Source organism: Salmo salar, chromosome ssa09 (assembly GCF_905237065.1).
Source record: "Salmo salar chromosome ssa09, Ssal_v3.1, whole genome shotgun sequence".
In the NCBI taxonomy this organism is placed as follows: domain Eukaryota; kingdom Metazoa; phylum Chordata; class Actinopteri; order Salmoniformes; family Salmonidae; genus Salmo; species Salmo salar.
The window spans coordinates 145,836,180-145,863,453 of NC_059450.1; the positions used below are offsets into that span (position 1 = coordinate 145,836,180).

Sequence of the window (27,274 nt, forward strand, 5' to 3'; positions counted from 1 at the left end):
TTGCATATATGTTCAAAATGTTGTATCAAGACTGCCCAAATGTGCCTAATTGGTTTAGAAATACATTTAAGTTCATAACTGTGCACTCTCCTCAAACAATAGCATGGTATTCTTCCACTGTAATAGCTACTGTAAATTGGACAGTGCAGTTAGATTAACACAAATCTATGCTTTCTGCCCATATCAGATATGTCTATGTCTTGGGAAATGTTCTTGTTACTTACAACTTCATGCTAATCACATTAGCCTACGTTAGCTCAACCGTTCCACGGGGGGTGGGAGACATCAATCCCATAGAGGTTAAAGAAATACGCAGAGAAAAGAGGGGTTGATATTTTACTAGAAAAAGAAACCTAATACAAAGAAAGATTGTGTTAAACCCATAAAAACCTAAGGTGGTTAGTAGTCAGCCAGCAGTCTGCTTCAACGATACACAGATAGGAGTGCCTGCCTGGGGTTAGTTCATTTGGTGGGAGATTGAAAACTAAAACAACGATCTAAATATCGTGTAAACTCTAGAGGGTTAGGAGAGGGAGAGAGAAAAAGACTAGGGCTCAGAGTGAGAGTTTAAAGACTGACTGGTCATGTCAGTGCCTATAAGAGTCAAAAGGTCAAAGCTAGAGAAGGTCAAAGGTTTAATGTCAAGGGTTAGGTCAAGGTGACTTTGTGTGCATTGACACTCAGTTTAGGCAGGACCCTGTCAGTGGGAGGAGAGGAGATACACAGTGCTCAAAATGCCAGGGCCAAGGCAATACTACCCACGCAACTGCTGTCAATGCCACCAAACTCCACCGTTCAGTTAGAACTCTTTCATTTTAAATGTGTGGTACTTCGAAAAATAAAAACTTGAATTGAGTTCTTTTAGTTCTTTTTTCTTTCTCCCTTTCCTCTTAGCCCATCCAGACAGCTGCAATAGACTTTAAAACAGAAGACGGTCAGACAAAATAACCATTTCACAGGAATAGACACGAAGATCTGGGACTATTGTACGAACAGAGGCTGTGTTCTCAAAATGGTGGACAAAAAAAACAAAATAAAAATGGGGAACAAACAAACAAAACTAGAAAAAAGGAACATCTTGTGTGGTGTCAAAGATCGTTCTGTAAGAGTTGACACTGTGTAAGTGACGATGTGTGTTTGTGTTTTGTAAATTTGTTTGTGAGTGTCAGATTGACATTCAGTGTGGATTAGGACATACAAAGACTGTGGAACATAATCATTATCAAAACACCCTTTAACAGAACATATGTCATGGCCTCACTCAATGGTGATCATATCATTTTCTATAGCTCTCTATAGATGTGTGTGTATATATATATATATATATATATATATATTCATTTGTATTATATATAATATGTATTTATAAAAAGATGTATTTATAATTACAAGTGGCATTTTCTTATATTCATTATTGCAATGAATTATTACCTAAGATGGTTAAAAAAGAGAGGTGAGTTCAGTTTTGCTACACAGTAATTTACAACAGTTTAAAATGCAAGCTTCTGAAACAGTCAGTACCTTCCCTCGCCACTGGAAAACAACATGTCCATGTCTCACGTGACACCCTGTCCCCCATATAGTGGACTACTTTAGACCAGTGCTCTAGATGGCTAAATCTGGCCCTGGTCAAAAACAATACCTTTTATAGGGGATTTACTTTGATACGTTTTCTTCACTTTTCACAGAATGTACAGCTTTACCTCTGTTCCCTGTCCAGAGAAGTGATACATGTAGTTGTTATTTAGCGTTACTGTCATTATTATGGATCATTTCAGTAACTATTACTCATTTTTATTTTCATTTTTTACAAACCCCTGTGAACCCTACGGTCGTGTTAGCCATATGAGTTTGGAGACCTATTACGGTAACTTCAGTGATCTCTGCATTGTGTTTGCGAGACGCTAACCAAAGCGTTGTAAAAGCATGTTCGTCTGAACAGTTCATGGAGAAAGAGCAGGTTTGTACAGTCCAACGTTTACAGGTTTACAGTTTTCTGGTCTTATAAGTGATTCGCCTGGAGCTTATTCTTCATAGGCAAGTGAAGATGATGAAGATTTGTCCTAAAGCATTGTTTCCTGGTAAGGGATCAGGGGTGTGGCTTGTTAGAGGATGCAGTCCATCACATCGGAGCAGATAAAGTCATGTCTGTCTGCTCATGACAGTGCTCAAAGTCTTCATCATCATCATCATCACCATTTTCATTTTTTTATCTTTCTCAGTTATTCTTTTCGGTTCCATGTCGTCAGTGTTCTAACACTGTTAGTTTGTCACCTTGTTGTCCTTGTTTCATGGAGCTCAAATTAGGATTTTAGTGTGATGGTGATCATCATGTTTGTCCCTCCTCTCTCCCTGTTGTTGCTGTTAGCTTGCTGGCGGTCTCTGGTCTGTGTGTGTGGCGTCGGGGTGGTAATGACGTAGCCGTGTGTGTGGTTAAGGCACAGTGTGTGTTTTTGGTTTTCAGGGTAGGCCCGATGGTAGGGTAAGCCCTGGGTGTCTGAGGGAGTGGCCAGCATGGACGGCCTTAGGGCAGTCCGGTGTTAAGACACGCCCATTCTCACCCACACTGCCCGTGATTGACAGCCGAGCCTTGTTCCGCATGGCTTCTGTGAAGGGCAGCTGGAGGGGAAGAGCCAGGGAAGGATGACGTGGTGATTAGAGAGGGAGGGGCAATGGGAAAAGAGGAAAGAAAGAAACACTTGTGAGTTTTTGTAATATGACCCTAATGAATCATATACATAATTCACTGTCAACATAGGAACACACAAATACATGTTCATATGCTCATAAGCACAAATTAATGCACACACACACACACAAGAATTGGAACATACAGGTAACTTCCAAAATAAAGGGAAAACTTGGGTAAATGAGGGATACAAAGTATAATGAAAGCAGGTGATTCCACACAGGTGTGGTTCCTGAGTTAATTAAGCAGTTAACATTACATCATGCTTAGGGTCATGTATATAAATGCCCAGTTCCCATTATTTTGGCTACTATGGCTAGAAGAGATCTCAGTGACTTTGAAAGACTGGTCTCATTAAGGTGTGTGTGTGTGTGTGTGTCTGTCTGTCACCAGATCTCAACACAATTGAACACTTGTGGGAGATTCTGGAGCGACGCCTGAGACAGCTTTCCACCACCATCAACAAAACACCAAATTATTTAATTTCTTGTGGAAGAATGGTGTCGCATCCCTCCAATAGAGTTCCAGACACTTGTAGAATCTATGCCAAGGCGCATTGAAGCTGTTCTGGCGGCTCGTAGTGACCCAACGCCCTGTTAAGACACTTTATGTTGCTGTTTCCTTTTATTTTGGCTGTTACCTGTATATGACTACTTAAACTAGCATTGTATAAAAAAGGCAGGCAAAAACAAACACACAGATGCTCAGGATACGTTTCAGATACATTTGTGTGAGACATCTGCATTTCAAGGTGACCATGCATTTCTGGGGTCTTGGTTTGAAAAACATGGAAGGTGAGGTTTTGTAAATTTAGGATTTGTACAGTAAGGTGAGGTTTTGTAAATTTAGGATTTGTACAGTAAGGTGAGATTTTGTACAGTTGTGGCCAAAAGTTTTGAGAATGACACAAATATACATTTTCACAAAGTCTGCTGCCTCAGTTTGCATGATGGCAATTTGCATATACTCCAGAATGTTATGAAGAGTGCTCAGATGAATTGCAAAGTCCCTCTTTGCCATGCAAATGAACTGAATCCCCAAAAAACATTTCCACTGCATTTCAGCCCTGCCACAAAAGGACCAGCTGACATCATGTCAGTGATTCTCTCGTTAACCTGTTAGGGCTAGGGGGCAGTATTGACACGGCCGTATTACATTTTTACATTTTACATTTTAGTCATTTAGCAGACGCTCTTATCCAGAGCGACTTACATCAGTGAATGCATACATTTCATAGATTTTTTTTTCTGTGCTGGCCCCCCGTGGGAATCGAACCCACAACCCTGGTGTTGCAAACACCATGCTCTACCAACTCGTATAAAAAACGTACCCGATTTAATCTGGTTACTACTCCTGCCCAGTAACTAGAATATGCATATAATTATTGGCTTTGGATAGAAAATACCCTAAAGTTTCTAAAACTGTTTGAATGGTGTCTGTGAGTATAACAGAACTCATATGGCAGGCAAAAACCTGAGAAGATTCTGAACAGGAAGTGGCCTGTCTGACAAGTTGTTGTTCATCTTGGCTCTTTTTATTGAAGACTGAGGATCTTTGCTGTAACGTGACACTTCCTACGGCTCCCATAGGCTCTCAGAGCCCGGGAAAAAGCTGAATGATATCGAGGCAGCCTCTGGCTGAAACACATTATCGCGTTTGGCAAGTGGCCGATCAGAGGACAATGGGCTTAGGCGCGTGCACGAGTCGACCCCGTGCTTTATTTTCTTTCCTCTTTTTACCTAAACGCAGATTCCCGGTCGGAATATTATCGCTTTTTTACGAGAAAAATGGCATAAAAATGGATTTTAAACAGCGGTTGACATGCTTCGAAGTACGGCAATGGAATATTTAGAATTTTTTTGTCACGAAATGCGTCGTGCTCGTCACCCTTATTTACCCTTTCGGATAGTGTCTTGAACGCACGAACAAAACGCCGCTATTTGGATATAACAAAGGATTATTTGGGACCAAACCAACATTTGTTATTGAAGTAGAAGTCCTGGGAGTGCATTCTGACGAAGAACAGCAAAGGTAATAACATTTTTCTTATAGTAAATCTGACTTTGGTGAGTGCTAAACTTGCTGGGTGTCTAAATAGCTAGCCCTGTGATGCCGGGCTATCTACTGAGAATATTGCAAAATGTGCTTTCACCGAAAAGCTATTTTAAAATCGGACATATCGAGTGCATAGAGGAGTTCTGTATCTATAATTCTTAAAATAATTGTTATGTTTTTTGTGAACGTTTATCGTGAGTAATTTAGTAAATTCACCGGCAGTGTTCGTTGGGAATGCTAGTCACATGCTAGTCACATGCTAATGTAAAAAGCTGGTTTTTGATATAAATATGATTGAACAAAACATGCATGTATTGTATAACATAATGTCCTAGGGTTGTCATCTGATGAAGATCATCAAAGGTTAGTGCTGCATTTAGCTGTGGTTTGGGTTTATGTGACATTATATGTTAGCTTGAAAAATGGGTGTCTGATTATTTCTGGCTGGGTACTCTGCTGACATAATCTAATGTTTTGCTTTCGTTGTAAAGCCTTTTTGAAATCGGACAGTGTGGTTAGATTAACGAGAGTCTTGTCTTTAAAATGGTGTAAAATAGTCATATGTTTGAAAAAAAAAATAGTTTTAGCATTTTTGAGGTATTTGAATATCGCGCCACGGGATTACACTGGCTGTTGAGTAGGTGGGACGCAAGCGTCCCACCTAGCCCATAAAGGTTAACACAGGTGTGAGTGTTGACGAGGACAAGGCTGGAGATCACTCTGTCATGCTGATTGAGTTCGAATAACAGACTGGAAGCTCAAAAGGAGGGTGGTGCTTGGAATCATTGTTCTTCCTCTGTCAACCATGGTTACCTGCAAGGAAACACATGCCGTCATCATTGCTTTGCACAAAAAGGGCTTCACAGGCAAGGATATTGCTGCCAGTAAGATTGCACCTAAATCAACCATTTATCGGATCATCAAGAACTTCAAGGAGAGCGGTTCAATTGTTGTGAAGAAAGCTTCAGGGCGTCCAAGAAAGTCCAGCAAGTACCAGGCCCGTATCCTAAAGTTTATTCAGCTGCGGGATCGGGGTACCACCAGTACAGAGCTTGCTCAGGAATGGCAGCAGGCAGGTGTGAGTGCATCTGCACGCACAGTGAGGCGAAGACTTTTGGAGGATGGCCTGGTGTCAAGAAGGGCAGCAAAGAAGCCACTTCTCTCCAGGAAAAACATCAGGGACAGACTGATATTCTACAAAAGGTACAGGGATTGGACTGCTGAGGACTGGGGTAAAGTCATTTTCTCTGATGAATCCCCTTTCCAATTGTTTGGGGCATACGGAAAAAAAGCTTGTCCGGAGAAGACAAGGTGAGCGCTACCATCAGTCCTGTGTCATGCCAACAGTAAAGCATCCTGAGACCATTCATATGTGGGTTTGCTTCTCAGCCAAGGGAGTGGGCTCACTCACAATTTTGCCTAAGAACACATCTATGAATAAAGAATGGTACCAACACATCCTCAAAGAGCAACTTCTCCCAACCATCCAGGAACAGTTTGGTGACGAACAATGCCTTTTCCAGCATGATGGAGCACCTTGCCATAAGGCAAAAGTGATAACTAAGTGGCTCGGGGAACAAAACATTGATATTTTGGGTCCATGGCCAGGAAACTCCACAGACCTTAATCCCATTGAGAACTTGTGGTCAATTCTCAAGAGGCGGGTGGACAAACAAAAACCCACAAATTCTGACAAACTCCAAGCATTAATTATGTAAGAATGGGCTGCCATCAGTCAAGGTGTGGCCCAGAAGTTAATTGACAGCATGCCAGGGCTGATTGCAGAGGTCTTGAAAAAGAAGGGTCAACACTGCAAATATTGACTCTTTGCATTAACTTCATGTAATTGTCAATAAAAGCCTTTGACACTTATGAAATGATTGTAATTATACTTCAGTATTCCATAGTAACATCTGACAAAAATATCTAAAGACACTGAAGCAGCAAACCTTGTAGAAATTAATATTTGTGTCATTCTCAAAACTTTTGGCCACGACTGTAAGGTGAGGTTTTGTACAGTAAGGTGAGGTTTGTAAGGTGAGATTGTGTACAGTAAGGTGAGGAAAAGGGGAAGTGAAGGGTGTTTCACAGATTTTGAATTATAGAGAGAGACTGACTGACTCCTGTTTAGTCATGGGCAACACTTTATAGGAACAGACTACTCATTGATATACAATGTTCCTAATGTTTCATTTAGGAAATGTTATGTTTATCTCTTTTGCGTTAACCCTAAAAGCACCAACGGGTCAAAAATGTCATATTTTCTTATCCCTTTTTTTATCCTTTAAAAATGTTGTGATTTTGTCAAGCAACTGGTTACCAACCAAAAAAAGCTAAATTTACCATGATTTCTGTGTTAATATGGAAGAATGAAAAATAATCTATTTTCTATACTAGTGGTAAAAATGTGAACTCAATTGTAAACTTTGTGATAAAGCACCGAATTTGGCACAGAGGTAGATGTACAGTGAGGGAAAAAAAGTATTTGATCCCCTGCTGATTTTGTACGTTTGCCCACTGAAAAAGAAATGATCAGTCTATAAATTTAATGGTAGGTTTATTTGAACAGTGAGAGACAGAATAACAAAATCCAGAAAAAAGCATGGCAAAAATGTTATACATTTATTTGCATTTTAATGAGGGAAATAAGTATTTGACCCCCTCTCAATCAGAAAGATTTGAGGCTCCCAGGTATCTTTTATACAGGTAACGAGCTGAGATTAGGAGCACACTCTTAAAGGGAGTGCTCCTAATCTCAGTTTGTTACCTGTATAAAAGACACCTGTCCACAGAAGCAATGAATCAGATTCCAAATTCTCCACCATGGCCAAGACCAAAGAGCTCTCCAAGGATGTCAGGGACAAGATTGTAGACCTACACAAGACTGGAATGGGCTACAAGACCATCGCCAATCAGCTTGGTGAGAAGGTGACAACAGTTGGTGTGATTATTCGCAAATGGATGAAACACAAAAGAACTGTCAATCTCCCTCGGCCTGGGGCTCCATGCAAGATCTCACCTCGTGGAGTTGTAATGATCATGAAAACGGTGAGGAATCACCCCAGAACTACACGGGAGGATCTTGTCAATGATCTCAAGGCAGCTGGCACCATAGTCACCAAGAAAACAATTGGTGACACACTATGCCGTGAAGGACTGAAATCCTGCAGCGCCCGCAAGGTCCCCTTGCTCAAGAAAGCACATATACATGCCCGTCTGAAGTTTGCCAATGAACATCTGAATGATTCAGAGGACAACTGGGTGAAAGTGTTGTGGTCAGATGAGACCAAAATGGAGCTCTTTGGCATCAACTCAACTCGCCGTGTTTGGAGGAGGAGGAATGCTGCCTATGACCCCAAGAACACCATCCCCACCGTCAAACATGGAGGTGGAAACATTATGCTTTGGGGGTGTTTTTCTGCTAAGGGGACAGGACAACTTCACCGCATCAAAGGGACGATGGACGGGGCCATGTACCATCAAATCTTGGGTGAGAACCTCCTTCCCTCAGCCAGGGCATTGAAAATGGGTCGTGGATGGGTATTCCAACATGACAATGACCCAAAACACACGGCCAAGGCAACAAAGGAGTGGCTCAAGAAGAAGCACATTAAGGTCCTGGAGTGGCCTAGCCTGTCTCCAGACCTTAATCCCATAGAAAATCTCTGGAGGCAGCTGAAGGTTCGAGTTGCCAAACGTCAGCCTCGAAACCTTAATGACTTGGAGAAGATCTGCAAAGAGGAGTGGGACAAAATCCCTCCTGAGATGTGTGCAAACCTGGTGGCCAACTACAAGAAACGTCTGACCTCTGTGATTGCCAACAAGGGTTTTGCCACCAAGTAAGTACTAAGTCATGTTTTGCAGAGGGTCAAATACTTATTTCCCTCATTAAAATGCAAATCATTTTATAACATTTTTGATATGCATTTTTCTGGATTTTTTGGTTGTTATTCTGTCTCTCACTGTTCAAATAAACCTACCATTAAAATTATAGACTGATCATTTATTTGTCAGTGGGCAAATGTACAAAATCAGCAGGGGATCAAATACTTTTTTCCCTCACTGTATGTTATCTGAAGAGATATACAGTAGATATGGAGCCACCCCAGATTTGGCCCCTAGTGGGCGTGGCAGCTACTATAACAAAAAAATGCCTCACAAATGTAAATACAAATTTAGCTTCCAGTCAATGTCTCTATTCCAGGTTGAGAGTCTCATCTTTCAGATACAATTGGAACTAAAAGTCTGATTGCACTGGCGCCTATATCGCCCATATCGGTGGCCATCTTAGGTCGTACCAGTATGTCAGATTAGCTCAATCGCCAATTTCTCAGACACTGAGTATCACAGAAACACAACACTTTGAATGAATAACATAATTTCTTTCAAAACAAGTGGCTATGGATGAAATTTTTTTTTTAAATCAGATAAAAAAAATTAAAAAACATCCCAAACATATTTTGAAACATCAAATTTGACTATAAATGTGTGCTTTAAAAAAATATATACGCTTATTTTGGGGAATTTAAACAATTTACTTTTGTTACAAAAGGTTAATAAAACTTTCTTTTTTTTACTGTTAGACAGACAGTCTCTTTGCAAGAATTACCAATATGAAGTAAAAAAAAATCAGTTTTCGCTTTGAGGGTTAACATCACTAAGCAGACATCCTCTATAAAGTGTTTGGTTGATTTGAGAGGATTATTTTCTAACGCTACCTCATTCGGGATTGAGAGGATTATATTCTAACGCTACCTCATTCGGGTTGAGAGGATTATTTTCTAAAGCTACCTCATTCGGGATTGAGAGGATTATTTTCTAAAGCTACCTCATTCGGGATTGAGAGGATTATTTTCTAACGCTACCTCATTCGGGATTGAGAGGATTATTTTCTAACGCTACCTCATTCGGGATGTTTGGGCATCTACAATTCTAGAACTCTGACAGGGGGCTTAACTTGTCTGTAAAACTCCAGTCCTCCAATGAAGCAGTCCTGCTGGTTTTCTGTTCTCCTTAGTACCTAACTGGTCAATCAATGTTATTGATTGAATAGATAGATGGTCCAGACACCTGCTTACCAAGGTCTAAATCAGTCACTTATTAGAACAGTGTTAAAACCAGCAGACAGTGCGGGCCTTGAGGACAGGAGATGTGCACCAATGTTCTAATGTCTTATGTGCTGTATGTGTAGTGTACTGAGTATGGACAGAATGCAGGTGTAGAACATCATCATCATCATCATCTGCAGCCAAAGACGATGGAACCAATCTGCCCCCAGAGTGCTCTGGGGTGAAGTGCTACACATCAACGATCAGAAAAACAAACAAAAACTGAAACATAAGAAGCTGTCACAACAGGAAAATAAAGGGAAAAACAAAAGCACATTGGTTCCACAATGCTTCACCACAGTCACAACAACACTGGTCTGCTGTTGCTAGAGGCTACACGCACAAGAAACTTCACACCAGCCCACCTATAGGAGGCCCTAAGTCCTACCCCTATATCTTGACCCCCTCGGAGCCGTATACGTTGTACCCCTCTCTATAAGTGGCTAAATTCTGGGTGCTGGGAGAGGGGCTGGGGCAGTGAGGGGGGCTAAGGTCCACCTTCATGCGCTTGGCCTCGGCACGCGACTTGTAGCAGAACTCGACCAGGGCCACCAGCATGGCTAGGCCCAGACCCCCCACCAGGATGTAGAAGACCCCAGCCACGTTGCTCAGGCTCAGGGCCTGGGACGACTTGTCCTGGCAGGGGGGACGGAGAGCACAGGGGTTAGAGAGAGAGAGAGACAGTGGAGCTAGTGAGACACAGAACAGGCAGCTTGGTTATTTAGTTTTCAGCACAATAACGTCTACTTCTACAAACAACTACAGCACCTACCACTACTATGACTAGTCTACTACGTGAAGCACTTCTACTACTACCATCATTAAAGTGTATTATCTACAAGTGCATATAATACATCTATTACTACTACTATGACAGTAGTACTACATCAACTGCATATCTACTAATGCATGACTACAATTTAAGTAAATAAACATTTTAATATTGATACAAGTATTAAGTTGAGGATGACTAGTACATCATACCAATTAAAGTATATTCAGTCATCGTATTAGTCAGGCTTTTGGATGAGTGATGATAAAGTTCTATTCAGACAGTCTTGGTGAAGGTCCCCGATATTTTAAGAATTTCACTGGCATTCTTAGAAGTTCTCTAATGTTCTAAGAATCTCTCTAGTGTTCTTCTAAAGACAACTTACATGTTCTAAGAATCTCTCTAGTGTTCTTCTAAAGAGAATTTACATGTTCTAAAATTATCTGTAGTTTTATAAGACTCATGATGTTTCAAAGAACCTCTCCACTCTTTGACTTGTCTTCTACCCAGAGTAAACCAGAGAATAGTCAACTGAATGGTATTCTGAGAGTAAGGCCATTATTATGAAGGTTATAATCACATTATACAGGCAGATGTGGCATAGGCAGAATACTAACAGTGATAGAATATTCAACAGTAATCAATCAAATATTATTATTAGATTATATCAAAATGTAACTGATGCTAATCCTAATGCTAATCCTAGTATCCAGGCTAATCTAGAGTCGTGCCTGTCTGTCACACAGTGAGGGTGTTTGGTCCCCCACTCTGCCCGTGAGACTGACCTTACTTCCCGAGTCCTTGGGTCCACACTCGCCCTTATCGTACCACCATTTGTTTTTCAGTTTGTCTAAGACGCCTGCTTCACTCAGTTTCAAAACCGCAAGGTTTACCGGGGTTCTTGGCGTGTAAAAATAACATAAATAACATCATAGGTCATGTTATTTTATGTTATTAGGTCACATACAGTCAGAACTGTCACATAAATGGTACTGCTTGATAAAAGTGACCCAGTCTGGGTCCCACTGAGTACATGTGTGTATGCTCGTTGGGGGGCTGAGGGGGGCAGGGCTAAGCGAGCTACAGACATATGAGTGGGACCCCCCTGCATCACTTCAGGTAACGTGCCCATACTGCCCCAGCCGGCGCTACACAAGCAGAGGCAATTACTGTGAACACAGGACTATTGGCATGGCCTACTCACACTGGGAGAGAGGGGACTGCATGGGGCAATTTACTGCACGTCATTAACAAGACCTGGGTAAGAGATCTGAAAATTCATCTAAAAGGCACCAAACAATAAAGTAAATCAAAACATGAAGTATATTATCGCTCTAGTTCATCCCTCCATCCTTCCTCTATCTCTCCCTCTACGTCAGGGATCATCAACTAGTTCAGCCACGGGCAACATTTTTCTTGAGCAGATGGTCAGGGGGCCGGAACATAATAAAAATATATATTTTTATACTGCAAATTGACCACAAGAAGCCTAAACAGATATAATATTTGACTAAACCATAATCATTTCAAACCTTGATTACATTTGGGAACATTGTCCTGCGTAGGGTGCTGTCCTTTGTGATGGTACGTTAAAACGGGTGTCTTGAGTCTCTGTGGTCATTCAAAAACCCGTGGTGGTTATTGTAAGAGTAGGGGTGTTCACCCCGGTGTCATGGCTAAATTCCCAACCTGGCCACATTCCATCATCCCCTTCATTCCTAATTGGCATATATCACTCCTCACCTCTCCACCTGATAGCTGATGTGTGGTGAGAGTTCTGCCACAAAAATGGTCGTTGTGCATCACTGAGGTGGGTGCTACACATTGATGGTGAATAAGGTGAGTTTCCCCCAACTATGTAAAGCGCTTTGAGTACCTCAGTTGGTAGAAAAGTGCTATATAAATCCAATCAAGTATTATTAATTATTATTATTTGCATCCAATCACATACTGTATGTGTGGGAATACTTGGGAACAGATTTACGAAATTAAAATCACTTGGATCTGATTTCCAGAATTTTTTTGGCACAAATAAGACCAGTTGGGGAACCCTGCTCTATGTTCTGACAACCACACTCCTCTCTCCAGAGCATCCACTACAGGGTTCTGGTCCACACTCCTCTCTCCAGAGCATCCACTACAGGGTTCTGGTCCACACTCCTCTCTCCAGAGCATCCACTACAGGGTTCTGGTCCACACTCCTCTCTCCAGAGCATCCACTACAGGGTTCTGGTCCACACTCCTCTCTCTAGAGCATCCACTACAGGGTTCTGGTCCACACTCCTCTCTCTAGAGCATCCACTACAGGGTTCTGGTCCACACTCCTCTCTAGAGCATCCACTACAGGGTTCTAGTCCACACTCCTCTCTCCAGAGCATCCACTAGAGGGCCAATATTCCTGCTTTGACAGTAATTGCTCTCCTATCTCTCTCTTCTTTCCTCCCTCGTTTCAGTACAGGGGGAGTCGAAGTGGGGGGGGGGTCATGTTCATCAGTGATCTGTGTGGCTGGGGCAGATGCACGCATTACTTCCCGAACACGGTTGAACCGTGTTCGGAGACAGAGAGGCTAACCTTGGAGTCCCCTCCCCCGCTGCCACACTCTCCCTTGTCGTACCACCATTTATTTTTCAATTTGTCCAACAGGCCCTGCTCGTTGAGTTTTAACACGGCCAGGTTGACCGCGTTTCTTCAGAGGGATAAAACATAGTTGGTCAGAGGAGGGATGGAGTATCAGCCAATGATGAGCCAATGGGATGAGGAAAACGGAACACCGGTGATTGGTTGGAAGCATCAGATTAGTGGACATGCACAAACCTCCAGACAACTCTCTCTTTCTCTCTCTTTTCCAGCTTTTACATCCCACTTTATTGTAGAGATATCTTTGCAACATTGAATGCCCACCCTTTCAACATATAGAGCCTATAGAGAGAGCCAGCAGAGGCAAATAGCCCAAACCCCTTTCATTCAGTCCACCTTTACCAGGCTATTGTCTGAATGATGTGCAGCAGGGCAAGTAAAGGGGAGTGGTGGAGCCCTGGTTAAATGTTGTGTTAAAGCCTATCTCAGTCCCCTGCTGACACAGAGCTAATACCCTGCTGCTGGTGTTCTGGTCCCTGCCGCTCCTGTCCTAATCCCCGACAGCTCACTACCTCACACCCCTGAGGGGAAACGACCTCTAAAAACGGACCGTGGGCTAAAACAGCACACACTCACACTGGCATTGTGTGTGTGTGTGTGTGTGTGTGCGTGCGTGCGTGCGTGTGTGTGTGGGGTATGGACAGTCAGACAGACAGTCATTATTATGGTATTGTACACTGAGCTGCCCCATGGCTCAGAGGCTAGAGAGAGAGAGAGTTCTCCAAGGTGTGCTGCAAGCCATGGAAAATATCACCATCATAAGACGAATAGGGGGAAAGGAATAAGGCTTTCCAAACATGGAAAATAATTAGAATTATATAAGAAATATATATTATATGAATTACCAACATATAGTTTAAACTACATATCTTACAACTAATAGTAAGCTTCATCAAAATCATCATATCAAATCAGTGCTTTGAATGGCTTGCCGCGAGCAGGGGCTCTCGCCTGACGTGCGCTCTCCTGTCCACGTGCATGGTCCCGGTAGGTTTTCCCATGATCAGGAGAAGCCATAGACAGCAGTCGATAGTCCCAGAATAGTGACAGGCCAGGTGGGGACTATCGTCCACTGGCTGTCACTTTTCCCTCGGAAACAAAAAACCTTCATTTATCTGAGTGGAAAAGGAACCCTTGTAAAGGGGTAGGGGAGTGGGAGGACTTCTTTGCACGGTGCACAGGGGGAAGTTATAGGAAAAGTTATAGAAAGGGTGTCAGTATTCCTGCTGCTATAGATGGGACTCCTCTTGGTCCAAACACACACAAACACACACACACTAATTTATGGATCATGTTTCAGGGGATCATCAATTAATTGGATCGTGGGAATTTGTTTGTTTTGATTGATTTCATTTCATTGATTTGATCTGTATTTTGGGGTGTTATGAAATAATTTGATAGTTTTCAGATTTTTGTTCCCCCCGTTGGCCAGGCCCTTCAACACCTTGTTTCCTGTGTGTCTATAAATTCCCCCGGGTGGCTCTGGGAGTCATGGCAACGCCACGGTGCAACGCCCCTCCCCACGGCATCACCGTTAGTAACTTCATTCACAATCAGCCTCAGTACAAAAACAGATAGTATCTACATTACACTCTATATCTGAGAATGAAGGAATGAGACAGTCAAGATGACAAATGAGTAGACAGATTACCTGATCGGTGGCCCTATGAAGAGAGAAAGTGAGTGAAAGAACAATGGACAGAGAGACGGATGGACGGAGAGACGGAACAATGGAGCTAACAGGCACTAAAGAACTCAACACAACATAGACAGAGGGAGATAGGAAGGAAGAGAGGGAGAGAAAGAAACTAATGAGAGAGAGACAGAGAGAAACTACAGAGAGAGAGACAGAGAGAAACTACAGAGAGAGAGAGGGAGAGAAATAAACTAACGCGAGAGAGGGAGAATAGAGGGGGAGAGAGAGAAACTACAGAGAGAGAGAGGTAGACAGACAGAAAGACAAAGACAGAAAGAGAAAAGGCAACAGACAGACCAAACTAAGACACTACTAAGTGATCCATATAAAAGGCACACCAGGGTAGGTGGAATACCATAACGACAGTTATACTACTCCACCCACCTTAGCTGTGAGCCTTTAGGTGTGGCAATGCCATATCCCTTGGAGTCCAGGTTGCCTCCAACCTTCATGGTGTCGCAGGGCTTGCGTTGTTCTGTGTACTCATTCATGGTGGACTCCAGGAGGAAAGCGTACTTCCCTTTGGACTTGCGGACGCGAGCCACGCCCTCCGCTGTGGTCTTAGCGAAGACAGAGGGCTCAGCAGACTTCATATAGGACCACATCTTCTCATATACCGCAATCTTTGACCTCTGAGAGAAGGAAGGGTAAAGAGAAGAGGTTAAAGGTTAGCGTTAGGGTTAGGTCATCTTATGTGTAAAGCTGAATTATTGGTACATGTCCTCACAGCTGCAATGATCACTGGTCCTGAAATATGTTCAATCATCTGCAGCTGCTCTTCACAGGGCATTCATTAGAATGTAGTGAGAGAATGACAAATGATCCAAGCAGCGTGGAAATGAGGAAAAGCAGGAAACCAACTGCTAGTGGATAGTGTGTTATTGTAGGACGTGGGTCTGTCTATGAGTGTGTTACAGCTGTATCAACTGGTGCTGCTGTCTCTGTCTCTAAACAGACCCTGTTATACACACACAACTTTATGCTTGACCTTGGTGTGCTGCAGTGTGTGTGTATGTGTGTGCGTGTGCGTGTGTGTGTGTGTGTGTGTGTGTGAGGAATGAAAATAACAAGCTGGGGAACAAACTGTCATTCTCCACAACCGTCTTGTTACTCCCTTGTTTTTATCCTGTCTTTGTTCTCTCTCTCTCTGTTATGAAGTGTTATTCCCTGTCTCCTTTAGGACACGATAAACCTCAGCCTTAGCCAATGAGCCACAGCCTGGAGTAGAGAGGCCAGTGCGTGCGTGCGTGCGTGCGTGCGTGTGTGGCCCGGATTTACTGGGGCGTGACGGACACCTATCCCATAATAATGTCAGTCACTTCCGTCAGGACCAGCGAGCCTCTCCCCCCATTACCCTCCCTCCCTCCCTCTCTCCCTTACCCTCCCTCCCTCCCTCCCCCCATTACCCTCCCTCCCTCTTTCTCTTACCCTCCCTCCCCCCATTACCCTCCCTCCCTCTTTCTTTCTTTCTTTCTTTCTTTCTTTCTTTCTTTCTTTCTTTCTTTCTTTCTTTCTTTCTTTCTTTCTTTCTTTCTTTCTTTCTTTCGTTCTTTCTTTCGTTCTTTCTTTCTCCTTCTCTGTATCTATCCCTCTGTCTTTCTCTGTCTGCCAGGACAAACAATGCCATATTTTCAATGTAGTGACTATCATAAACTTACCTTCCTGCTTTAAGAAATCAGTGGGGAAAAATACATACTCACTCACACACACACACACACGCACGCATACACTCACACTAAATGAATGGTGGTAAATCCCTCTCAGAGTAAAAAGCTTCTTCACCCTCCAGAGATTCCAGCTCGTTATGTTGATGATACTAAAGCTGTACACAGATGCACACACTGTCTGCTACTGCCAGGCCCCAACTATCCACATACACACACTTATGCGAGCGTGTGTGTGTGTGTGTGTGTGTGTGTGTGTGTGTGTGTGTGTGTGTGTGTGTGTGTGTGTGTGTGTGTGTGTGTGTGTGTGTGTGTGTGTGTGTGTTCAAGCTTGTCTGTGTGTGTGTTCAAGCTTGTCTGTGTGTGTGTGTGTGTACTCACCCTGAAGAACTCCTTGGTGGAGCCTGAGTCCAGTGTTCCATAGGCGATCTCTGTCTGCTTGGCCAGATCCTCAGCACTCTCTATGGGCGACACCATCCTCTCCACGGTGAGGAAAGCAGCCAGGTTGGCCGTGTAGGACGAGATGATGATGAGAGTGAAGAACCACCACACGCCACCCACTATACGCCCCGACAGAGACCTGAGACAGGGGGGAAGGTTGAGAGGAGAGGATAAGGAGGAAAATAAAGATGGGATGAAGGGGAAGAGGAAAGAGCAATGTGTGTTTCTCATTGATAAGTGTGCAGTAAACAGAGAAACAGTCAATTAAGGTTATCTAAGTTGAACTCCAGAGTTCAAATATGCTTTGCTTCATTGGCACCACAGTGAGAGCAGCAACACAGTCAAAGCAATCAACCTTGAAACCAATTCAACATCAATTTATCAACATCAGTTCAACATCAACTTAACGTCAATTCAACATCAGTTTTTAACATCAGTTCAACATCAATTCAACCATCACCAGAACAAAAGATAACAAAGCATGAGTGCACTCTTAATTTCCCCTAACAATCTCTCCGTTTGTTTTATTTCAGGGAGAGAAGGAGAGAGAGCGAGAGAAAGAGAGAGAGACAGAGAGGTCATGAGCAGATGAGCTCCTGCATTTTTCAGCATGTTCTTAAAAAAAGATAGATTTAGAGTTAGATAAACTTGGATGTTTTTGTCAGGAACATATACAGGATGCTACCCTCTACAACATAACCTTCACTCCAAATCAAAACTCCAAACCTACAACCATGATTTTGGACGTAATTACGGAATCACCTGGAAGGCTTACAACTACCAAAGCTATACAGAAAATGCTCTAGAAAACAACAGAAACCTGAAGTGAGTAATGTTAGGTCTGAAGCTATATTTTATTTCCAAAAGCCAAGAAGAAAAATACATTACGTTACTTTATAAGGACTGAATGCTAAATTAAGCCTGCCAAGCTTGATACAACTTCAATTAGCACTGACGTGTCAAGTGAGAGGTGTCAAAGCCCTTTAGCCCAACAATGGCAGGAGAATCACACAGTCTACTCCAACCAAATGGAGAGGCCTTAGAAGCTGCCTCCTGCTGTTCAGAGGTAATTAAAATACACTGTGTAAAGAATAATACGACAAGAAAAGAGTACAAAATGAAGCTCCTTATGGAAAATGAAGAGACACTTTTTGCTGACTATTATAAAAATGGGTACATCAACAACCTGATCTTCCACACAGACCATCCCCTGGCATGGCACAGTGCTATATTAACACACTACCCCTCTGTTAAGGGGGGGGGGTGTTACCGAGGGGTGGAAACAGGATGCTAGACAACAAGGACTCTGAGTCAGCTAATACAAATCTCTGTAAGTCTGGAACAGTATTGGTACAGGGCACAGGGCCCTTGAGAAAGATACCCCCACCCCGAGCAGGTCAGACCAAACCTCTTCATTATATAACCCCACAGACGAGCAACCCTAAGCGGTAAGTCAACCTCCCAGCACAGAGTACTACTCCCTCATTGAAATGAAGGATACATTTACCCAGCTGCAGGTAAGGCAAGTGGAGCTGGAACAGCAGGTGATTACACTCCAGTCAGCACAGACCCAGACAACAGTCCACCACAACAACACCCCCTTAACTAGACCCGGAGAGCTGGAGGTGGAGAGAGACATATCTGCACTCTGGACTGTGGTGAGACCACTTCAGCATGATTAAAAAGCATGAGCAGGAGAAGAACAGAGCACTAGAGGAGAGGATCAGACTGCTGGAGGAGAGGGTGAAGGGGGATGGAGGAGAGGATCAGACTGCTGGAGGAGAGGGTGAGGGGGATGGAGGAGAGGATCAGACTGCTGGAGGAGAGGGTGAGGGGGATGGCGTGTGACAGAGAACAACCCACTAGAGAGGTGGCCACCCCCGCAGAGAAGCCAGCAGAACAGCCCACCTCAGCTCCCGACAAAAGTCTTGACACCAGAGCAGAACAGTCCACCCCAGACCTTGACCATAGCCTCGACATCACAGCGGGACAGACAAATGAAGAACCCCAAGCCCAGGGGCTCTCACCCCCTCTGAGCACCTGCCCCCCATCAGCCACCCTGATAGCCCTCCTAACACCCCTGCCACACCCACTGAGGACATACACAAGACACAGATTGTACTCCTTATTGACTCAAATGGGAAATATATACAAGAAAAAATACTTTTTCCCAAACAAAGTGTGTCTAAACTATGGTGTCAAAACGCCCAGCGTGCTCTAGACCTTCAGTCTGAGGACAACTAGGTTCACCCAGCCACATAATAATACACACAGGCACCAACGACCTGAGGGCCCAGCAGGAAAGGGTGGCCACAGCACTCAAGGGAGTGATAGAAAAAGCTTATTCTACTTTCCCCAACGCACAAGTGGTTATCTCCACCCTGCTACCACAAAAAGACTTCCACCCTGCTACCATACAGCGGGTAAACGCAAGCATTTCCTGTGACTGTGCCTCAAAACCAAATGTTTTCCTGGCCCACCACTCCACCCTGGACTTGAACAGCCCGGACCTACACATAGAGGACCCACGCCGAGAGGACCTATATCCAGACCACAACACCACCAGCCACATCCACACCCCCACCCCAACCAACCAATCAACACCCCCCCAAGTCAACCATGCCCACACCACATTTAGGCCCCCTCAGATCAGACCTATGCCCCTAATGCCCACCCAATGCCCCCCACTCCCGCAACGAGGGCCTCAAAATGAAGTCACACATACGCCCAGGCCGTGAGCAGGCAAACAGGCCCAACCCCCACTCTTACACTTGCCCAAGCCAATGGCATGTACCAGATGCTCAGCAGGCTCTGCTCACACTTACTGGCCTGAGTCCAAACCACATGACGAACACAATTGGATACTTTATTGAACACAAAGCCTTCACTATCTTATCCTGAAAAATCCAAGGCCTGAGGTCATCTGCCTTTGGGCTAAAGAGCAGGAACCTGGACTTCATCAAATAAATCATAAATACAGACAATGTCATCCTACAAGAAACATGGTATAGAGGAGATAGAGCCACTGGTTGCCCTCTAGGATACCGAGAGCTGGTAGTCCCATCCACCAAACTACCAGGTGTGAAACAGGGAAGTATGACTCGGGGGGTATGCTACTTTGGTATAGAGCAGACCTAACTCACTCCATTAAATTAGTCAAAACAGGAACATTTCACATTTAGCTAGAAATTCAAAAAGAAATGATCTTAACAGAGAAAAATGTCCTCCTGTTTGCTACCTATATCCCCCCCACTAGAATCCCCATACTTTAATGAAGACAGCTTCTCCATCCTGGAGAGGGAAATCAATCATTTCCAGGCCCAGAGATATGTACTAGTCTGTGGCAACCTGAATGCCGCAACCGGACAAGAACCTGACACCCTCAGAACACAGGGGGACAAACACCTACCTGGAGGTGACAGCATTCCCTGCCCCATATGCCCCCCTAGGCACAACTATGACAACATAACCAACAAAAACGGGTCACAACTCCTGCAGCTCTGTCGCACGGTGGGGCTGTACATAGTCATTGGTAGGCTTTGAGGGGACTCCTATGGTAGGTACACATATAGCTAATCTCTTGGCAGTACTTTATCACTGACCTCAATCCAGAGTCTCTTAGAGCGTTCACAGTCAGCCCACTGACACCCCTATCAGATCACAGCAAAATCACAGTCTACTTGAACAGAGCAATAGTCAATAGTCAAAAGGAACTAAGTAATATTAAGAAATGCTATAGATGGAAGGAATGTAGCGTGGAAACCTACCAAAAAACAATTAGGCAACAACAAATTCAATCCCTTTTAGACAACTTCCTGGACAAAACGTTCCGCTGTAATAAAATGTAAAACATTTCCAACAGAAAACCGAAGAAAATGAACAACAATGACAAATGGCTTGATGAAGAATGCAAAAACCTAAGAAAGAAATTGAGAAACCTGTCCAACGAAAACATAGAGACCCAGAAAACCTGAGTCTACACCTTCACTATAGTGAATCACTAAAACAATATAGAAATACACTACGGAAAAAGAAGGAACAGCAAGTCAGAACTCAGCTCAATGTAATTGAAGAATCCATAGAATCTAACCACTTCTCAGAAAATTGGAAAACACGAAACAAACAACAACATGAAGAATTATTTATCCAACATGGAGATGTATGGGTAAACCCCTTCTCTAATCTTTTTGTCTCTATAACAAAGAACAAACAGCAAAAACATATACATGATCAAATACAAATCTTAGAATCAACTATTAAAGACTACCAGAACCCACTGGATTCTCCAATTACCTTGAATGAACTACAGGATAAAATAAAAACCCTCCAACGCAAAAAGGCCTGTGGTGTTGATGGTATCCTCAATGAAATGATAAAATATAGAGACCACAAATTACAATTGGCTATACTTAAACTCTTTAACATCATCCTTAGCTCTGGCATCTTCCCCAATATTTGGAACCAAGGACTGTTGACCCCAATAACTACCCTGGGATATGCGTCAACAGCAACCTTGGGAAAATCCTCTGCATTATCATTAACAGCAGACTCGTACATTTCCTCAGTGAAACAACGTACTGAGCAAATGTCAAATTGGCTTTTTACCAAATTATCATACGACAGACCACGTATTCACCCTGCAAACCCTAATTGACAAACAAACAAACCGAAAGAAAGGCAAGTCTTCTCATGCTTTGTTGATTTCAAAAAAGCCTTCGACTCAATTTGGCATGAGGATCTGCTCTATACATTTATGGAAAGTGGTGTTGGGGGAAAAACATACGACATTATAAAATCCATGTACACAAACAACAAGTGTGCGGTTAAAATAGGTAAAAAACACACACATTTCTTCCCAAAGGGCCATGGGGTGAGACAGGGAAACAGCTTAACGCCCCACCCTCTTCAACATACAGTTGAAGTCGGACGTTTACATGCACCTTAGCCAAATACATTTCAACTCAGTTTATCACAATTCCTGACATTTAATCCTAGTAAAAATTCCCTGTCTTAGGTCAGTTAGGATCACCACTTTATTTTAAGAATGTGAAATGTCAGAATTATAGTAGAGAGAATGATTTATTTCAGCTTTTATTTCTTTCATCACATTCCCAATGGGTCAGACGTTTACATACACTCAATTAGTATTTGGTAGCATTGCCTTTAAATTGTTTAATTTGGGTTTCAGGTAGCCTTCCACAAGCCTACCACAATAAGATGGGTGAATTTTGGCCCATTCCTGTAACTGTGTCAGGTTTGTAGGCCTCCTTGCTCGCACATGCTTTTTCAGTTCTGCCCACAAATGTTCTATAGGATTGAGGTCAGAGCTTTGTGATGGCCACTCCAATACCTTGACTTTGTTGTTCTTAGGCCATTTGCCACAACTTTGGAAGTATGCTTGGGGTCATTGTCCATTTGCGACCAAGCTTTAACTTCCTGACTGATGTCTTGAGATGTTGCTTCAATATATCGGGGCAATATGTTAGTGGTTAGAGCTTTGGGCTAGTAACCAAAAGGTTGCAAGTTCGAATCCCCGTTGCAAACCGTAGTCTGGCTTTTTTATGGTGGTTTTGGAGCACTGGCTTCTTCCTTGCTGAGCGGCCTTTCAGGTTATGTCGATATAGGACTCGTTTTACTGTGGATATAGATACTTTTGTACCTGTTTCCTCCAGCATCTTCACAAGGTTCTTTGCTGTTTATTTATTTGCACTTTTCGCACCAAAGTACGTTCATCTATAGGAGACAGAATGCATCTCCTTCCTGAGCGGTATGACGGCTACGTGGTCCCATGGTGTTTATACTTGCATACTATTGATTGTACAGATGATTGTGGTACCTTCAGGCATTTGGAAACTGCTCCCAAGGATGAACCAGACTTGTGGAGGTCTATCATTTTGTTCTGAGGTCTTGGCTGATTTATTTTGATTTTCCCATGATGTCAAGCAAAGAGGCACTGGGTTTGAAGGTAGGCCTTGAAATACATCCACAGGTACACCTCCAATTGACTCAAATTATGTCAATTAGCCTATCAGAAGCTTCTTAAGCCATGACATCATTTTCTGGAATTTTCCAAGCTGTTTAAAGGCACAGTCAACTTAATGTATGTAAACTTCTGACCCAATGGAATTGTGATACAGTGAATTATAAGTGAAATAATCTGTCTGTAAACAATTGTTGGAAAAATGACTTGTGTCATGCACAAAGTAGATGTCCTAGCCGACTTGCCAAAACTATAGTTTGTTAACAAGAAATTTGTGGAGTGGTTGAAAAACGAGATTTTATGACTCCAACCTAAGTGCATGTAACCTTCCGACTTCAACTGTATATATCAACGAATTGGTGAGGGCACTAGAACAGCCTACAGCACCAGGCCTCACCCTACTAGAATCTTAAGTCAAATGACTACTGTTTGCTGATGATCTGGTGCTTCTGTCACCAACCAAGGAGGGCCTACAGCAGCACCTAGATCTTCTGCACAGTTTCTGCCAGACCTGGGCCCTGACAGTAATTCTCATTAAGACCAAAATAATTGTGTTCCAAAAAGGTTCAGCCAGGACCACAAATACGAATTCCATCTAGACACCATTGCCCTAGAGCACACAAAATACTATACATACCTTGGCCTAAACAGCAGCACCACAGGTAACTTCCACATAGCTGTAAACTATCTGAGAGACAAGGCAAGAAGGGCATTCTATGCCATCAAAAGGAACATAAAATTCGACATACCAAAAATACTTGAATCAGTTATAGAACCCATTGCCCTATATGGTTGTGAGGTCTGGGGTCCGCGCACCAACCAAAAAATTCACACAATGGGACAAACACCAAATTGAGACTCTGCATGCAGAATTCTGCATAAATATCCTCCGTGTGCAACGTAAAACAACCACCTAAAATGAAGCGATTCTTAAACCTTCCAGAGAGATGAACCTGGAGAAGTGTCCCCTAAGTAAGCTGGTCCTGGGGCTCTGACCACAAACACAAGCAGACCCCACAGAGCCCCAGGACAACAACACAATTAGACCCAAGCAAATCATGAGAAAACAAAAAGAGAATTACTTGACACATTGGAAGGAATTAACAAAAAACTGAGCAAACTAGAATTCTATTTGGCCCCAAACAGAGAGTACACAGTGGCAGAATACCTGACCACTTTGACTGACCCAAACTTAAGGAAAGCTTTGACTATGTACAGACTAGGTGAGCATAGCATTGCTATTGAGAAAGGCCGCCGTAGGCAGACCTGGCTCTCAAGAGAAGACAGGCTATGTGCACACTGTCCACAAAATGAGGTGGAAACTGAGCTGCACTTCCTAACCTCCTGACAAATGTATGACCATATTTCCCTCAGATTACACAGATCCACAAAGAATTTGAAAACAAAACTCTCATATCTACTGGGTGAAATACCACAGTGTGCCATCACAGCAGCTATATTTGTGACCTGTTGCCACAAGAAAAAGGCAACCAGTGAAGAACAACACCATTGTAAATACAACCCATATTTATGTTTATTTATTATCCCTTTTGTACTTTAACCATTTGCACATCGTTACAACACTGTATATATACATAATACGACGATTTGTAATTGTCTTTATTCTTTTGGAACTTCTGTGAGTGTAATGCTTACTGTTCATTTTTATCTATTTCACTTGCTTTGGCAATTTTAACATATGTTTCCCATGCCAATAAAGCCCCTTGAATTGAATTGAATTGAATTGAGAGAGAGAGAGAGAGAGAGAGAGAGAGAGAGAGAGAGAGAGAGAGAGAGAGAGAGAGAGAGAGAGAGAGACAGTGAAAGAAGAAGGAAGCTTTGACTATTCTTTAAAGGTGAAGGAGATTACCCAGGCTCCCCAGTGGGAGGGAGAGGGGTGGGCCTTTCTCTTCAAACAGAGAGCAGGAAACAACAACACGTGTTGCTTTCAAATGTAACAAATCCCTCTCAGCTTCCATGTAATACCCTTCTGTAAACCTGTGGCAATAATCATTCCATTCCACTTGAACCTTTGTTGCATTACAGCAACATGAAAACTGAGAGTGTGTGTTATGACTATTATTGGCCTGGCTGTGCATTTGTTTTCAAAGGGCTTGTACCTTTGATCGCACACACTATTGTGTCTTGTCCGCATTTGCCCTGTTTGAATGTTTTGGTAACTATAGACAGGACAGTTTAACTAACCAGTTTGGAAAAATGGTTAATGTTACGTTCCCATGCAATAAAACCAAAAATGTGTCTCAAAAAGAGAGGGAACTAACAAAGAGTCACTGACCAACAACCCAAATGAATCAGGTGGGGATTCAGGAAGGGTTGTGAAGGACACTCATTGGGACGTCCAATGAAGATTGACTAGCAACAACAACTGGGACCTAAAAGACACCCATCATGAGAGCCACTAAATCTGCCGAAGAAGAGACAAACAAAAGAAAAACCCACACCAAACTTAAAGACTAACTACAGACAAGACAGTTTAACTAACCTGTTTGGATTGATTGGTAACTACAGACAAGACAGTTTAACTAACCTGTTTGGATTGATTGGTAACTACAGACAAGACAGTTTAACTAACCTGTTTGGATTGATTGGTAACTACAGACAAGACAGTTTAACTAACCTGTTTGGATTGATTGGTAACTACAGACAAGACAGTTTAACTAACCTGTTTGGATTGATTGGTAACTACAGACAAGAAAGTTTAACTAACCTGTTTGGATAGATTGGTAACTACAGACAAGACAGTTTAACTAACCTGTTTGGATTGATTGGTAACTACAGACAAGACAGTTTAACTAACCTGTTTGGATTGATTGGTAACTACAGACAAGAAAGTTTAACTAACCTGTTTGGATAGATTGGTAACTACAGACAAGAAAGTTTAACTAACCTGTTTGGATTGATTGGTAACTACAGACAAGACAGTTCAACTGAAACTGTTTGGACAGATTGGTAATACAGAGAAGACAGTTTAACTAACCTGTTTGGATTGATTGGTAACTACAGACAAGACAGTTTAACTAACCTGTTTGGATTGATTGGTAACTACAGACAAGAAAGTTTAACTAACCTGTTTGGATAGATTGGTAACTACAGACAAGACAGTTTAACTAACCTGTTTGGATTGATTGGTAACTACAGACAAGACAGTTTAACTAACCTGTTTGGATTGATTGGTAACTACAGACAAGACAGTTCAACTAACCTGTTTGGATAGATTGGTAACTACAGACAAGACAGTTTAACTAACCTGTTTGGATAGATTGGTAACTACAGACAAGACAGTTCAACTGAAAATGTAGACAGAGAAACAGAGAACACACATTGCACATACATGTAAGAACCACATTCCTCTTGCAGCCTCTAGGCAGACATATTTGAAGCAGCTGGATATCAATGTATATCCCTTTGGTGGTTGTTAATTGAGAGAGAGAGAGAGAGAGAGAGAGAGAGAGAGAGAGAGAGAGAGAGAGAATTGAAACAGTCCCTGTAGACAGTTGATTTGGGTGGTGAGGCTCAGTAAATTGTTACCCTTTTAGAGTGTTTCTATATTCCCGTTCTGTTCAACCTCACCCTCACACACACACACACACGCACGCACGCACGCACGCACGCACGCACGTACGCACGCACGCACGCACGCACGCACGCACGCACGCACACACACACACACACACACACACACACACACACACACACTCACACAGGACTGATGTAAGCTGAAGGGGCAGGCTAAGGGTAGCGACAGTGTGTGTGGACCTGAGGTTTTGATCTATAAGTATAGCCTAATGAAGCAGAGATGAGTTGTTGTGACGTTAAAAAGAAAAACACAAACACACACGAGAGCGAGAGAGCGAGAGATGGATTCTATTCAATTCAACTAAGAGATCATCTATTTAGGTGTAGTTGTCACGCTGAAATAAGAGCACCCTAAAATGCATATCTGTGACATCTGTGGTCTGATCCATGGTCGAACCATTTGAACCATCGTTGAAGTCTTTAAACCACAGTCTCATACTGGAGGCACACAGAGTTTCTGATGGGGGACAGCTGGGAGGCACACGGGGTTACTGATGGGGGAGAGCAGAGAGGCACACAGGGTTTCTAATGGGTGACAGCAGGGAGACACACAGGGTTTCTGACAGGGGACAGCAGGGAGACACACAGGGTTTCTGACAGGGGACAGCAGGGAGGCACACAGGGTTTCTGATGG

The 27,274-nt window shown here is 42.9% G+C and overlaps 1 protein-coding gene across 6 annotated transcripts in view; it reads right to left on the minus strand.

Moving 5' to 3' along the window:
- Positions 1-320: 320 nt before the first annotated feature.
- Positions 321-27,274, minus strand: part of gria4a (glutamate receptor, ionotropic, AMPA 4a) — a 164,878-nt gene continuing 137,924 nt past the window's right edge. The window contains exons 14-18 of one of the 6 annotated variants that reach the window (XM_045724769.1): positions 17,004-17,202; positions 15,343-15,590; positions 13,197-13,311; positions 10,351-10,488; positions 321-2,619 (exon numbers count right to left, since the gene is read on the minus strand). In XM_045724769.1, the coding sequence (XP_045580725.1) occupies positions 2,461-2,619; positions 10,351-10,488; positions 13,197-13,311; positions 15,343-15,590; positions 17,004-17,202 (859 nt within the window). In that variant the 3' untranslated portion in view covers positions 321-2,460. Of the gene's footprint in view, positions 2,620-10,240; positions 11,525-13,196; positions 13,312-15,342; positions 15,591-17,003; positions 17,203-27,274 lie in introns of those variants that run through there. The other 5 variants (XM_045724770.1, XM_045724768.1, XM_045724771.1 and 2 more) reach the window with 5 other exon arrangements.